The 16,089-nt window shown below is 40.6% G+C and overlaps 1 protein-coding gene across 1 annotated transcript in view; it reads left to right on the top strand.

Annotated features, from left to right (window-relative positions):
• LOC122930321 (amine oxidase [flavin-containing] A-like) overlaps positions 1-7,682 on the top strand; it is a 131,089-nt gene extending 123,407 nt beyond the window's left edge. Inside the window, exon 15 of the mRNA XM_044283602.1 lies at positions 7,303-7,682. Coding sequence (XP_044139537.1) covers positions 7,303-7,461 — 159 coding nt within the window. The 3' untranslated portion in view covers positions 7,462-7,682. The remainder of the gene's footprint in view (positions 1-7,302) is intronic.
• Positions 7,683-16,089: the final 8,407 nt, after the last annotated feature.

The following is a 16,089-nucleotide window of genomic DNA, read 5'->3' as shown; positions in this document are numbered from 1 at the left end:
TCCATAATTTTAATTTTACCAAAGGTGCATAAGGATAAAACTCCGATTCCAGGAAGACCAATAGTGTCCGGGAATGACAACCTGACTCAGGGTATAAGTCAATATGTGGATCAGATATTAAGACCATTCGTCACCACATTACCTTCCTATATTAGGGACACAAAAGATCTCCTCCTGAAAATTAACGATATGATAATAACACCAAATACTATCTTAGCGAGTTTGGACGTCGAGTCCCTATACAGTAATATAAAACATTCACTAGGCCTCAAGGCCGTTCACCAATTCTTGAGCACAAGAAGTAGTATTTTTCACCCACATAATCACTTAGTATTATCTATGCTGGAATTTGTTTTGGAGCACAATTTTTTTATCTTTCAAGGGCACTTTTATAAACAGGTCAATGGGACCGCTATGGGGACGTCATGTGCCCCCACTTACGCAAATTTATTTCTAGGGTGGTGGGAGAATGAGATAGTATTTACGGAGGGGATGTCGTCGTATACCTGTCACATTCTATTTTGGGGCAGGTATATCGACGACATCCTCATCCTCTGGGATGGGGGACAACTATTATTTAAAGAATTCACTCAAGTATTAAACGATAACAGTATAGGGATGAGATATACGTACGAAATACAGGAGCGAGAGATAGTCTTCCTGGATTTGAAAATTAAAATTATGGAAAATGGACGTCTTAATACGGAAGTACACAGGAAGCCAACTTCTACCAACAGCTACCTACACTGGACGAGCTGGCATCCAGAGCCACTCAGGAGAGGAATACCTACGGGTCAATATTTGAGGGCCCGTAGGAATTGCTCTGATGAAGGATCCTTTGAAAATGAGAGTAGGAATCTTCTTGAGAGATTCAAGAAGAGGGGATATCCGTCGGCTCCCCTAAAAAAAGCCTATAATAGAGCAAGGACTGTGAGTAGAGAGGACCTTTTAAAATCTTCCCCTCAAAAAAAGAATGACATCATCCGGTGTATAGGAACCTTTGATGGGTATAATAGAGAGATACACAATATACTAAAGAAGCATTGGCATATAATACAGACAGATAGGGATTTAAAAATGGTACTTACTATCAACCCAAGTGTGACATACAGGAGAGGTCCCAACCTTAAGGATCAATTGGTGCACAGCTACCTAAAGGAGAAAGATAAAGAAAATAGTTTAAACAGAGGGAAATATCGAGGGTCATCACCCTGTGGAGACTGTTCTTTTTGTAAGTATATTCCACGGATTAAAAAATTCACAAATCCTGCTGATAAAAGGGAATATGACATCAGACAATTAATAACATGCAAAACTCAAGGAGTCATATATATAGCATCATGTCCCTGCCCCATGCTGTATGTGGGTAAAACCACTCAGGAACTGAGACGTCGGATATCGGGCCATCTCAGCTCGATAGAAACCGATAAGGATACACCGATCGCAAGACACATAAAATATGTGCATGGAAACAAACCATCAGTTCTACGGTTTTGGGGCATAGAAAAATTGACTATGGGTCCTAGAGGGGGTAACCTTGATAAAAAACTTTTGCAAAATGAGGCAAGATGGATTCAGCGACTCAATACAATGAGTCCAATCGGTTTGAATGAGGGCTTCACATATACGGCATTCATATAATGTCCTGAATATAAGAATGGGAACTATAAGTAATGGAAGAGAGTCCAGATGGACCCCATATAGAAAATACTTTTCCTTTCTCAATGATATACCTGTAGATAACTACTACAAAAAATAGGAAATTAATTAAATCGAACAAATAGTTCAGAAAAACACAGGCCATAGCATATTCAGGGAATGTAAAAGATGGGTCCTGTATAAAATGAACAAAAGCGGATATTTCAGAAAGGTGGGGGTGAACCTACATGTGTATAAAGAACAAAAAAAGAAACCTACATGTGTATAAAGAACAAAAAATAAAAATAAAAATATAGAAAAAATAAAAAGTAAATAAATATATACAGAAAAAAGAAATAAGAACTAATTCTGAAAAATAAGAATATACTATGGAGATAGGACAATTGACTTGACAGATGTTGAAATACACTCATGTAGGAAGACCCTGGGGCTTTGACAATAGAAAAATCAAAATGTGTATTACCCCCACAGAAAAAACGTTAAACTGCCGGAGTGGAGACCTTAATGTGTGTATATGTGTATATATATATATATATATATACATAAAAAGAATGGGGTTAAAGTCCCAATGCAGAAGCAGAATGGGAATTTGGATAATTACCTCTGGTGAGAATATAGGTGAATGGTATATAAAGGAAGAAAAGCGGATATTTTAGAAAGGCGGGGGTGAACCTACACATGTATATAAAAAAGAAAAATATAAAGAAAAAAAGAAAAATAAATAAATATATAATAATAAAAAAGAAACAAGAACTAATTTTGAAAAATAAGAATATACTATGGATATAGGATAATGGATCTGACAGATGTCGAAATATACCTATGTAGGAATACCCTGGGTGCCTTGATAATAGGAAAATCAAAATGTATATTATTCCCACAGGAAAAACTGTAACCTGCCGGAGTGGAGACCTCAATGTGTATATATACAGATATGTACACAAAAAGAATGGGGTCAAAGTCCCAGTGCAGAAGCGCAATTCTGGGTAATTACCCCTAGTGAGAATAAAGGCGAACACGATTATGTCATTGGAAAGAAAAATAAATAAAAATTTGTTGTACAATAGAAGATTCAGTAAACCAACAAGTGGATCTAATATAGGTATTTTAAAATACAAATAGAAGTAGATGCAAAGATGTACGTAATATTAGGATATCCATATGAACTTACCCCCTACAGTGGATTCTCAAACACCTCACACAAGCACAGAGTCCACCCTGAAAGAATGCGATTGGCCATGAGTAGACATCAATCAACATGAGAGTGCAATGCGATAGGAGGTCTAAACAAGACCCACCCTTCTGACATAAAAGACCGCAGATAGAAAGCACTCGTGTTGATAGTAGCCCCATCCCCCTGAAGACGCCGTGTTTGCGGTGAAACATGTTGGGGGAGCTGTGTCTGTAAGATTTTAATAAGGATGGCAGGGCTGAAGATGGACTAGGGAGAGGTGATCTGCAGACGCTGAACCTGTGTGAGGGCCAGATTAGAAAGACGGAATGAATATAGTAACTGTGTAATCAGCAGTGAGGGACACAATAGATACATAGTTGCGGACCGAACACTATTACCAAGTACGGCGTTTGCCTGGTGTCGGGGTGACACCTACTGGCACTGAAGTGTCATTACACAATTAAATACAGAGAAGTCCATGATATCTATGAGAGAATGTCCCTCTGATTAATCGGACAATAGGAATACTGAGCCCACAGGTCCAAGCCCTCCATATACATTTTAAAAGAGTGTGTTTTTTTGTTTTTTGTATGTTAAATATAGTATTTAATAAAAGGAAAATAAAAGTTATATTTTAATATAAGACCAGAAACAGGAATTATAGTCAGCAGACTATTGGAATATTGATCACCCCATATAGACTCCCTGATCACCCCCCTGTAGGGCTCCATTCAGACGTCCGTATGTGTTTTACGGATCCATGCATCCATGGATCGGATCCGCAAAACACATACAGACGTCTGAATGGAGCCATACAGGGGGGTGATCAATGACAGGGGGGTGATAACCCCATATAGACTCCCTGATCACCCCCCTGTCAGGCTCCATTTAGACATTTTTTTGGCACAAGTTAGTGGAATATGAGACTTTGTAAGAAAACACAAAAAAAACAATTTCCGCAGTTTTTTTTGTTTTTTCTTACAAAGTCTCATATTCCACTAACTTGTGTCAAAAAATAAAATCTCACATGAACTCACCATACCCCTCACGGAATCCAAATGCGTAAAACTCAGGAGAACTTGGGCAATGTGTTTTGGGGTGTCATTTTACATATACCCATGCTGGGTGAGAGAAATATTTCGGCAAAAGACAACTTTTCCCATTTTTTTTTATACAAAGTTGGCATTTGACCAAGATATTTCTCTCACCCAGCATGGGTATATGTAAAAAGACACCCCAAAGCACATTGCCCAACTTCTCCTGAGTACGGCAATACCACATGTGTGACACTTTTTTTGCAGCCTACATGTGCAAAGGGGCCCAAATTCCTTTTAGGAGAGCATTTTTAGACATTTGGATTCCAGACTTCTTCTCACGCTTTAGGGCCCCTAAAATGCCAGGGCAGTATAAATACCCCACATGTGATCCCATTTCGGAAAGAAGATACCCCAAGGTATTCGCTGAGGGGCATGAAAGATTTAACTTTTTGTCCCAAGTTAGCGGAAAGGGAGACTTTTGTGAGAAAAAAAATATCTTCTATGAACTCACCGTGTCCCTCATTGAATACCTTGGGGTGTCTTCTTTCCAAAATGGGGTCACATGTGGGGTATTTATACTGCCCTAGCATTTTAGAGGGGCCCTAAAGCGTGAGAAGAAGTCTGGAATCCAAATGTCTAAAAATGCCCTCCTAAAAGGAATTTGGGCCCCTTTGCGCATGTAGGCTGCAAAAAAGTGTCACACATGTGGTATTGCCATACTCAGAAGTTGGGCAATGTGTTTTGGGGTGTCTTTTTACATATACCCATGCTGGGTGAGAGAAACATCTTGGTCAAATGCCAACTTTGTATAAAAAAATTGGAAAAGTTGTCTTTTGCCGAGATATTTCTCTCACCCAGCATGGGTATATGTAGAATGACACCCCAAAACACATTGCCCAACTTCTCCTGAGTACGGCGATAACACATGTGTGGCACTTTTTTGCAGCCTAGGTGGGCAAAGGGGCCCACATTCCAAAGAGCGCCTTTAGGATTTCACAGGGTTTATTTTACACATTTTTATTTCAAACTACTTCTGACACATTAGGGCCCCTAAAAAGCCAGGGCAGTATAACTACCCAACAAGTGGCCCCATTTTGGAAAGGAGACACCCCAAGGTATTTCGTGAGGGGCATGGCGAGTTCCTAGAATTTTTTATTTTTTGTCACAAGTTAGCGGAAAAAGATTTTTTTATTTAATTTTTCTTACAAAGTCTCATATTCCACTAACTTGTGACAAAAAATAAAAAATTCTAGGAACTCGCCATGCCCCTCACGAAATACCTTGGGGTGTCTTCTTTCCAAAATGGGGTCACTTGTTGGGTAGTTATACTGCCCTGGCTTTTTAGGGGCCTTAATGCGTGAGAAGTAGTTTGAAATCAAAATGTGTAAAAAATGGCCTGTGAAATCCGAAAGGTGCTCTTTGGAATGTGGGCCCCTTTGCCCACCTAGGCTGCAAAAAAGTGTCACACATCTGGTATTGCCGTACTCGGGAGAAGTTGGGCAATGTGTTTTGGGGTGTCATTTTACATATACCCATGCTGGGTGAGAGAAATATCTCGGCAAAAGGCAACTTTTCCCATTTTTTTATACAAAGTTGGCATTTCACCGAGATATTTATCTCACCCAGCATGGGTATATGTAAAATGACACCCCAAAACACATTGCCCAACTTCTCCTGAGTACGGCGATACTACATGAGTGACACTTTTTTTGCAGCCAAGGTGGGCAAAGGGGCCCACATTCCAAAGAGCACCTTTAGGATTTCACAGGGCATTTTTTACACATTTTGATTTCAAACTACTTTTCACGCATTTGGGCCCCTAAAAAGCCAGGGCAGTATAACTACCCCACAAGTGACCCCATTTTGGAAAGAAGACACCCCAAGGTATTTCGTGATGGGCATAGTGAGTTCATGGAAGTTTTTATTTTTTGTCACAAGTTAGTGGAATATGAGACTTTGTAAGAAAAAAAATCAAAAAAAAATCATCATTTTCCGCTAACGTGACAAAAAATAAAAAGTTCTATGAACTCACTATGCCCATCAGCGAATACCTTAAGGTGTCTACTTTCCGAAATTGGGTCATTTGTGGGGGTTTTCTACTGTCTGGGCATTGTAGAACCTCAGGAAACATGACAGGTGGTCAGAAAATCAGAGCTGCTTCAAAAAGCGGAAATTCACATTTTTGTACCATAGTTTGTAAACGCTATAACTTTTACCCAAACCATTTTTTTTTTTTATTAAAGACATGTAGAACAATAAATTTAGCGCAAAGTTTATATATATAGATGTAATTTTTTTTTATTTTTTTTTCGGTAAATTTCGATTACTAACAAAAAAAGTAAAAATGCCAGCAGCAATGAAATACCACCAAATGAAAGCTCTATTAGTGAGAAGAAAAGGAGGTAAAATTCATTTGGGTGGTAAGTTGCATGACCGAGCAATAAACGGTGAAAGTAGTGTAGTGCAGAAGTGTAAAAAGCGGTCTGGTCATTAAGGGTGATTAAGCTAGGGGGGCTGAGGTGGTTAAGATACACGTACATAATTTTTTCTTTTGTCAAATTAAACTTGAGATTGGATTTGTACATAGGTTTTTTGGTGTGGTTTCTGGAAAAAACGCAAGTGTTATCTGTGGACACCATGAAATGCAGTGCTTTTTTTTGTTTTTGTTTTTTCGATTTCTGGAGTTTTTTTTTAAATAAATGAAGTAATAGTGTTTCTTTTTCAGGCATTTTTTTTTTTATCTTCTCTATAGAGAAATAAACACCTGAAAAAAATGTCCTTCACATTTTTGTTACAAAATGCTATACTGTTATAAGAAACACCATAGAAACAGCATGTGGTATGAAAAATAATGCCAGAGGCTTCTGTGGCCTTTTTTTTTTTTATTGGACTCCAAAGCAACTTTATGCATGAAGGAAGCCTTAGGGCTCATTCACATGGCTGTTGTGTCGCAATTTGCGGTCCCCAATGCACCGGCAATATCCGTGCGGCGGCCGGGACGGATTGAGACCCATTCAACTTGAATGGGTCCATGATCCGTCCACACCGTAAAAAAAATAGAACATGTTCTATTTTTTTTGCAGTGCGGAGGCACGGACAGAAACATCACGGAAGCACTCCGTAGTGCTTCCATGGGGTTCTGATCCCTGCTTCCGTACCGCACCGCATCTCCCGGATTGCAGACCCATTGCGGTGCCCGTGTATTGCGGACCACAGAACGGCCACGTGCATGCGCCCTTAAAATCCAGACGTAACCAGTTTTTTTGTTTTTGTACCAGAAGTTCATTGCGGTATGTGGATATGGTAGGAAAGGCTTTTTGTTATGTTGAAAAAAATAACCAGGATAAAAAAAAACATGGTATGAACATTTCTTAACATTTTATGAAGCTATATGAGGCATTGTCATCTAACGCGGTGATCTTTCTCTTGTAGGATGTTCCTGCACTACCATTTAATAGATCGTTCTTGGAAAGAAATTTGCCATCAGCTCGAGGATTTGTTAGGTTCATTGGCTACTCTACATTCATTGCTTCGGCAACTGCTCTTGGGTTCTTTGCATACAAGAAAGGCTTCATTGCTCATGTTAAATAAGTTCACAATACTGGTCTCATTTTCATGGTGACAATCAGCCGATTCTGTTGTGTTATTTGGTATACACAGCGTATAAGCCACATGCCACATTAACCTTATCTCTTAGGGCTCATGCACACATACATATTTTCTTTCCATGTCCGTTAGTTTTTTGGTTTTTTTGCAGACCGTATACGGAACCATTCATTTCAATGGGTCTGCAAAAAAAAATGGAAGTTACTCCGTGTGATTCCATTTCCGTATGTCCGTATTTCCGTTCCACAAAAAAATAGAACAAAAATAGAGCATTACGGACAAGGATAGGACTGGTCTATCAGGGGCCAGCTGTATGGAATGCACACGGACGTCATCCGTCTTTTTTGGGGACCGCAAAATACATACGGTCGTGTGCGTGAGCCCTTAGGGTATGATGCTACCGTGTAATCAAGTAGGAAAAATCTTCTTTAATTTTCAGTACAAGCAATGTTGATGTGATTTTGAGAAATCTCGTCTATACATGACAGACAAATAAAAACCAGCAGGGTAAATTGTACCACTGTGCAGATTTTAAATTTGCAGCATATCAATTATACTGTTCCGCCAAAGATTTAATTCTTTGCAATGTTAATCCGCATATAAGTTTTCATACTCATGGCTTGTATATTACAGTGAAAGTATGTATGAGTTACATGCAGATTTCATGTAACTCATGTGGAATCCACAATGGAAATCTGCAGCATAAATTGACTTTTTACGTAGCATGTAAATGATATTTGTTTAAATCCCATCCACTTTGCTGCTACTGTAAAACTATGCAGACTTTCCCTCTACAATTCCATGGCGGAAAATCTGCAGCCTATCCATCCAGCGTGGACATACCTTTATGGATAAATGATTAATACATTAAAAATACATAATAATCATAACCATTTTAACATATTCTGTACTCTTCTACTACTTCTAGATGTTGCCTCAGGTCTATATACTAAAATCAGAAATGCTGTAAACTATGCAGTTTATAAATGAGCTAGGATCAAACAAGGGAATTATGTTTTGCACATACCATATGTATTCAGTTCTTGACCCCCCAACCTGAAACATTTAGAAAAGGAAAAGGAGTCTTTGTACTAGGAATGTCTGGTCACACTAAGTACCATAGTTCTTCAGTGTAGCAGGTTTGTACCATTGAAGGACTCTGATTTACCCGTACAATGTGAATCATTTTGTCTGCAAATAGCAATAATAAACTAGAAGTGAGCTATCCCATATTAAATAAACTTGTCACGTTTCGCTCAGGAACCTCTAAATGAACTCCACACTGCCTAAGGTGTGCAGACTATTACGTTTGTAGCCTGTAGACTATTGAGGAGATTACATGTTTTCAGCCTCTATTATCTATTGCTTTCTTGCTCAATCGTTATGTGCAGTATAGTATGGTGTATTAATAGACATAACTACTGTGACACGAGCCGAGAATTGGAAACAAACATTAATATGAATACTCTCTCCCAATAATTGTCCCATGTAAATATGCCGCTCAATCACCCAACAAACATGTTGGTTTTGCCGGATGTTCTCATTTTTTATGTGACACATAAAAATCATCCTTCGGCAGTACATCGCCTTATGTAAACAGTGGTGATCAGTCAACAATGAATCTGTATCGGGACGAATTATCGCAGTGGCGATTGTTCGTCCCCATTCAGAAAGGATGATTGCTGCACATGCAGGCAGCTGAACGAGCAAGTGATCATTGCCCTGTGTCGTGGCCTGTGTAAAAGGGCTATACACCTCACTGTATGCAGTGTCATGCATACAATCCAAAACAGCTATGCTTTTTTCTCCTGATAGATCATTATATCCGAACGTTATATTCACAATATTCCGAACATTAAAACAGTGGAACTGTTAGAGTAACAGTTGCAGGTGCCTGACAAATGTATCAAAAGTATGCACCATGTATGTATTTAGAACGTTTTTTCTGTGTGTGTTTTTTGTTAACCAGACCCAAGTCTACATGTATGTGATCAAAATAGGATATATAGAACATTACATGAGACTGAACAAGTTTATTTGAAGATAATTAGGACTCAAGGTTTCATTTTTGCCACTACTAGTTTTCATGCTTGTAATAAGAGGTTTTACATATAATAGAGCTATAATTTTTTACTGTATTAAATACATTGTGTTATAAGCTCACATTGGTAATGAATATATACATCACAGTGTTATAATAATCTGTTAAAGGGAACCTGTCATTAACTTTATGTTGCCCATACTAACGTCAGAATAAAGTAGAGACGGGTGAGTTGATTTCAGAGGTCTGTCATTTATAAGTTAAAAGTACAGTATATACTCGAGTATAAGACGAGTTTTTTGGCACATATTTTTGTGCTCAAAAAGCCCCCTCGTCTTATACTCGAGTCTACTATCTTATTTTGTATTTGCTCTGGTAATAGCAGGCAGTGCGGGGGGCGGTGCTCACTGACTGACGTCAAGCGCCTGCGCCGCCTAGTGGGAGGAGCAGGTGCGTGACGTCAGTGAGTGAGCGCCGCTCCCCGCACTGCCTGCTATTACCGGAGCAAAGACAATGTAAGATATCCAAAGTTAAAGGTTACTGATAAATACTACTTTGTAAATATACTGCTGTGAGCGTCGGGGAGGGGGATCTGTGGATGGCAGTGCCATCCACAGATCCCCCTACAGTGCCATCCACAGATCCCCCCTCCCCTAAACAGTGCCATCATGGCACTGTTTAGGGGAAGGGGGATCTGTGGATGGCACTGTTTAGGGGGGAGATCTGTGCATGGCACTGTTTAGGGGGGAGATCTGTGGATGGCACTGTTTAGGGGGGAGATCTGTGGATGGCACTGTTTAGGGGGGAGATCTGTGGATGGCTCCCTGTATTTAATGCAGAGTGTGTGTGTATATAATGCACACACTCTGCAATAAATACAGGGAGTCAGAGTCAGACTCCCATCAATCTGAGTCACCCTCTTGCAGATGTGTGTATATAATGTAGAGTGTGTGCATTATATACACATACACTCTGCATTATAGCTGCATTTCCCACCCTAGTCTTATACTCGAGTCAATAATTTTTCCCATTTTTTGGGGGTAAAATTAGGGGCCTCGGCTTATACTCGGGTCGGCTTATACTCAAGTATATACGGTAAGTGGTGGCCGAGAACCAACATCATAATTGTTGCAGACTGGGCCTGGAAAAGAGTCACGGCCACCTAAGAAGAGTCATGGTTATCCATAAATTCCTGCTCTCCTGCCCACCTGCTGAGGATTGACAGTCTTCTACCTAGTTTTCCCTTTTCTTCCTAGGAGAGAACTGCCAATCATCAGCAGATGGGTGAGACTGCAGAAGATTATAATAACCAGGACTCTTCTCAGGTAGATTCGACTTTTTTTAAAGGCCTCTGCTGCGATGATTATGATGCTGGTTTTCGGCAACCACTTACTTTTAGCTCATCAGTGACACACAGCAGAAATCAGAATTTCTGTCACTATTTTATGCTGCCCTCAGTGAGTTTAGCATAAAGCTGATGACAGGTTCCCTTTAAAGAACAAATTCATTTAAATAAAATTTGGATTAAAAAAAAAAGTCGTAACAACCTGTTATCTTTTCAAGAAAATTGAGAATACTAGAACTGTATACTGAAATGAAGGTCATTTGGTTACAGATTCTGTACCATAAAATCTGCAATAAAGTACAGTACAATACCTATGAATTCCATTTTGTAAAAAAAAAAAAAATCTATGAAATTTGAGCGTATGCTGCTTATTTTAAAGTCTACTGAATGCTATTTTATCTCAGAGCTGCTGTCAATTTCCATCAAACATTTCACCGGATATAGAAGATATTTTCTATACTCCCCTTGGCAAAAACTCTGCTCTCAGCTTGATTTGTTGACTATATTCGGCAGACAAATCTCAAGGTGTTGTTCACACAGTATTTCTTTTATACTCACCAAAGTTCTCGTTTTTCTATTTGATTTACTATTATGGGTTCTGTAAGGATTATTGGGCCTAACATAGTCTGAAATAACCACTGTATGAATTGAGAATACTTCTTCAATAAAACAACCATCATTTGTGACCTCATTGGTGATTCACGTTACTGTCAGACTTTGCAGACAGTATCTTTTTGGCCCTGGGTGGTATACAGTATATGGCTCCCCACTCTAGGGTGGTGGGAGGAATCAGAAAGCGGTTAAAATTGTCACTTAAAGGGGTTGTCCGGGCTTTTTCATATTAATGACCTATCCTTAACATTGGTCATCAATATCAGATCAGCGGGGGTCCGACACCCGGCGCTCCCGCGGATCAGCTGTTGATAAGACACTGCACATGCGGTCTCCCTTCTCTCTTCCTGCCTGTTGCTGCTGTCCCATAGACATGCAGCGGAGAGCAGGAAAGGAGATGCCACGCACTCAGGGCGCACAGTCTTCTCAAACAGCTGATCTGCGGGGGTGTTAGGTTACCTGTGAGTACTGTTACAATTAGAAGACGCCTATGTGATGCCAAGCTATCTACAAGAAGCCCCCACAAAGTCCCACTGTTGAAAAAAAGACATGTGCTGAAGAGGTTAATTTGCCAAGAGAAATGGCGCAACATTTTTTGGACTGATGAAAGTTAGATTGTTCTTTTTGGGTCTAGTGGCCAGTTTGTCAGACGACCCCCAAACACTGAATTCAAGCCACAGTACACTGTGAAGACAGTGAAACATGGTGGTGCAAGCATCATGATATGGGGATGTTTCTCATACTATGGGGTTGGGTCTATTTATCGCACACCAGGGATCATGGAACAGTTTGAATGTTTGAATACATCAGAATACTTGAAGTCATGCTGCCTTATGCTGAACAGGAAATGCCCTTGAAATGGGTGTTCCAATAATACAACGACCCCAAACACACCAGTAAACGTGCAACATCTTGGTTTCAGACCAACAAGATTGACGTTATGGAGTGGCCAGCCCAATCCCCGGATCTTAATCCAATAGAAAACTTGTGGGGTGACATAAAAAATCCAGTTTCTGAGGCAAAACCAAGAAATAGAGAAGAACTGTGGAATGTAGTCCAATCTTCCTGGTCTGGAATACCTGTTCACAGGGGCCAGAAGTTGGTTGACTCCATGCAACACAGATGTACAGCAGTTCTCAGAACCAGTGGTTATGCAACTAAATATTAGTTAAGTGATTCAAAGGAAAGCAAAATCTTCAAACATTTTTCAGTTTATATAGTGAATGTTTGAGTTTGAGATGAATACAAGCACTACTATTTTTTTTAAACAGTCTAAGGCTCTTTTCACACTTGCGTTAGGTGCGGATCCGTCTGGTATCTGCACAGACGGATCCGCACCTATAAATGCAAACAATGGTATCCGTTCACTGCGGATCCGTCTGCATAACAGCTTTTTCAGAACTGAGATCCGACAGTATATTCTAACACAGGAGGTGAGGCACCTGAGGGGTTAATTGTGCGGATCACAGCGCCCTGATCGGGTGCTGCCAGGCAGCAGGGGGCAGTTATGTACACAGTTCTTAGTATAGTCTAACTTGAAGCGTCCCCATCACTATGGGAACGCCTCTGTGTTAGAATATACTGTCAGATCTAAGTTTTCACGATCTAACTCAAATCCGATGGTATATTCTAACATAGAGACGTTCCCATGGTGATGGGGACGCTTCAAGTTAAAATATACCATCGGATTGGAGAAAACTCCGATCCGATGGTATATTATTAGGGACTTCTGACTTTACATTGAAAGTCAATGGGGGACGGATCCATTTGCAATTGCACCATATTGTGTCAACGTCAAACGGATCCGTCTCCATTGACTTGCATTGTAAGTCAGGACGGATCCGTTTGGCTCCGCACGGCCAGGCGGACACCAAAACTCTGCAAGCAGCATTTTGGTGTCCGCCTCCAGAGCGGAATCGAGACGGAACGGAGCCAAACTGATGCATTCTGAACGGATCCTTATCCATTCAGAATGCATTGGCGATGAACGGATCTGTTCGGGGCCGCTTGTGAGAGCCCTCAAACGGATGTCACAAGCGGAACCCCAAACACAAGTGTGAAAATAGCCTAATATTGACTTTTTTAAACACACTGCTATTATTTTAACCACAACTTTAAGTGCAGAAAATAGAATAGGAACTTCCTGTATGAATAAAAGATACTGCTGTAGCATGGGTAAAATCTTAATAAAAGAACAAAATAAGAAAGGGAGACTTAAAGGCTATGGGCACCTTTTTGAAAATAAAAAATATATACTAATTAATTTATTATATGGATGAGCTACGCTCAACTATTTAACAGAGAATCCGTCAGCCGACTGATTTTCTGTAACTCCTCCCGTCAGCAAAGGGGAGCGCGCACTTCCTCTCTCTGTCTCTCTCTCTCTCTGTCTCTCTCTCTCTGTCTCTCTCTCTCTCTGTCTCTCTCTCTCTCTGTCTCTCTCTCTCTCTGTCTCTCTCTCTCTCTGTCTCTCTCTCTGTCTCTCTCTCTCTCTCTCTCTCTCTCTCTCTCTCCTAATGCCAGCACTGGCCTTCCATGTGTTTTACAGCCCCTAATACACAAAAGTTCCTGCTACAGTGATGATATATCATGAAAGTTGGGCATTTAAGTAGAAGCATGCAATGGTGATTTCCTCATCTCAAACAATTTATTGAAACAAAAGCCAACAACAGTGGTGGATATACCCCCCACAAAAAATAATGTCAATATCTCAATAACTTGTCATGTGGCCTTGAGCATCAATTACAGCTTGACAACGTCGTCTCCTGCTGTTCACAAGTCGACTTATTGCTGAGGCATGGCATCCCACTCTTCTTGAAGGGCGGCCCTCAGGTAATTGAGGTTCTGGGGTACGAGCCTCTACACAGCGACTCATCTGATCCCTTAAGTTTTCAATGGGGTTCAGGTCTGGAAAAAGTGCAGGCCACTTTGAGGTACCCCAGTCTACAGCAGCCATTCCCTAATGATGTGACCTCCAGGAGCTGGCGCGTTGTCGTCCACAAAGTTTAAATTGGGCCTATGTTGTTTATGCTGAGGCACAATGACTGAATGATACAGTGGCAAGACCATACTACTTGAATAACTCATGAATCCAAAGTGTAGGGCAGTTCTGTATTGACTGGAAAGACCTGCCCAGACTGTAACACCACCACCAAGTGCTCGTCTGGTGAAAACAGTGGCTGATCCATAGCTCTGTCCTTGACATCTCCAACATAGTTGGCGGCCAACATTTCTGCTGAGCTTGAATCGACTTTCATCAGTGAACAGCAGGTCCCTCATCCGATCCCTCATGCTCCCTGGCCCATGCAAGATGATGACGCCTGTGATCAGGTACCCTTGCAGGTCATCTAGCATGCAGACCACGCTGATGTAAATGGATATGAATGGTTTGATGTGACACTTGGGTGCCTCTGACCTCCCTTGAATGTGCTTGGATTTGTGTGGCATTCATGATCTGGTTCCGCAGGGTATTGTTCACAATGAAGTACTCATCAGTGTGGGGTGTGGCCAAAGGACATCCACGTCTATGCCTTTCTGGGACTCTTCCAATCTCTCCGTATCTCAGTTGCGTGGCTGAGAACATCCTGCTTGAAGTTTTGCAATGGCAAGGTGTCGTCTTGGTCTCATGATGTCAAAACGGGAACAGCATGATAAGGAGGTCATTTTAAATACCAATTCTAATTGAACCAGGAAATGTATTGGGATGGATCAAACACCTGTTGTGAATTTTGCTGTTAAGCTCCTGTTAGAGAACAACAAGTTGTGCAAAAGGTACTGAAACATTGTACAGCTGGACATGTTCATTCAAAAATAGCTCTAGAAAAAGGCGGAGTGGCACTTCATATAAGTGAAAAAACACCCCTTGTCCTGTGTCATCAGCTCGTCAATTGGGGATAAAGCAAGCAAGTTTGCATGGAGAGCGCTGCCGGCGGTGCTCTGTCCCACAAGACAGTTACGCTTCAATGATGCATGTAAAAGTAGAGAGAAACGGACGGCACTCACCACTTTGCGCTGTAACCATTTCCCCTTTATTTTCGGTAGAGAGCGGACAACATATACAAGTGTGTACCAGCTGAATAGGCGACGTCCGTTTCGCACCTTAGTGCTTCATCTGGCCCTTCAAAGGAAATGTAGTTTTATTTGAAAAATTTTACAACTGAAAGTGAAAAATTTCATTTTTTTGCAAAAATAATCGGTAAATTCCGATTAATAACAAAAAAAGTAAAAATGTCAGCAGCAATGAAATACCACCAAATGAAAGCTCTATTAGTGAGAAGAAAGGGAGGTAAAATGAATTTGGGTGGTAAGTTGTATGACCGAGCAATAAGTAGTCTAGTGCAGAATTGTAAAAAGTGGTCTGGTCATTAAGGGGGTTTAAGATAGGGGAGCTGAGGTGGTTAAAAAGACAACCTCTGGATATGATGCTGAGCACATGCACTCAACTTCTTTGGTTGACCATGACGAGGCCTGTTCTGAGTGGAACCTGTTTTGTTAAATTGCTGTATGGTCTTGACCACCATGCTACAGCTCAGTTTTTTTTTGGCAATCGTCCTATAGCCTAGGCCATCTATATGTAGAGCAACAATTATTTTTAATCAAGAGAGTTCTTTGCCAT

The sequence above is a fragment of the Bufo gargarizans genome, chromosome 3 (genome assembly GCF_014858855.1).
Source record: "Bufo gargarizans isolate SCDJY-AF-19 chromosome 3, ASM1485885v1, whole genome shotgun sequence".
NCBI lineage: Eukaryota > Metazoa > Chordata > Amphibia > Anura > Bufonidae > Bufo > Bufo gargarizans.
This window is presented reverse-complemented; position numbering and strand designations above follow the sequence as displayed.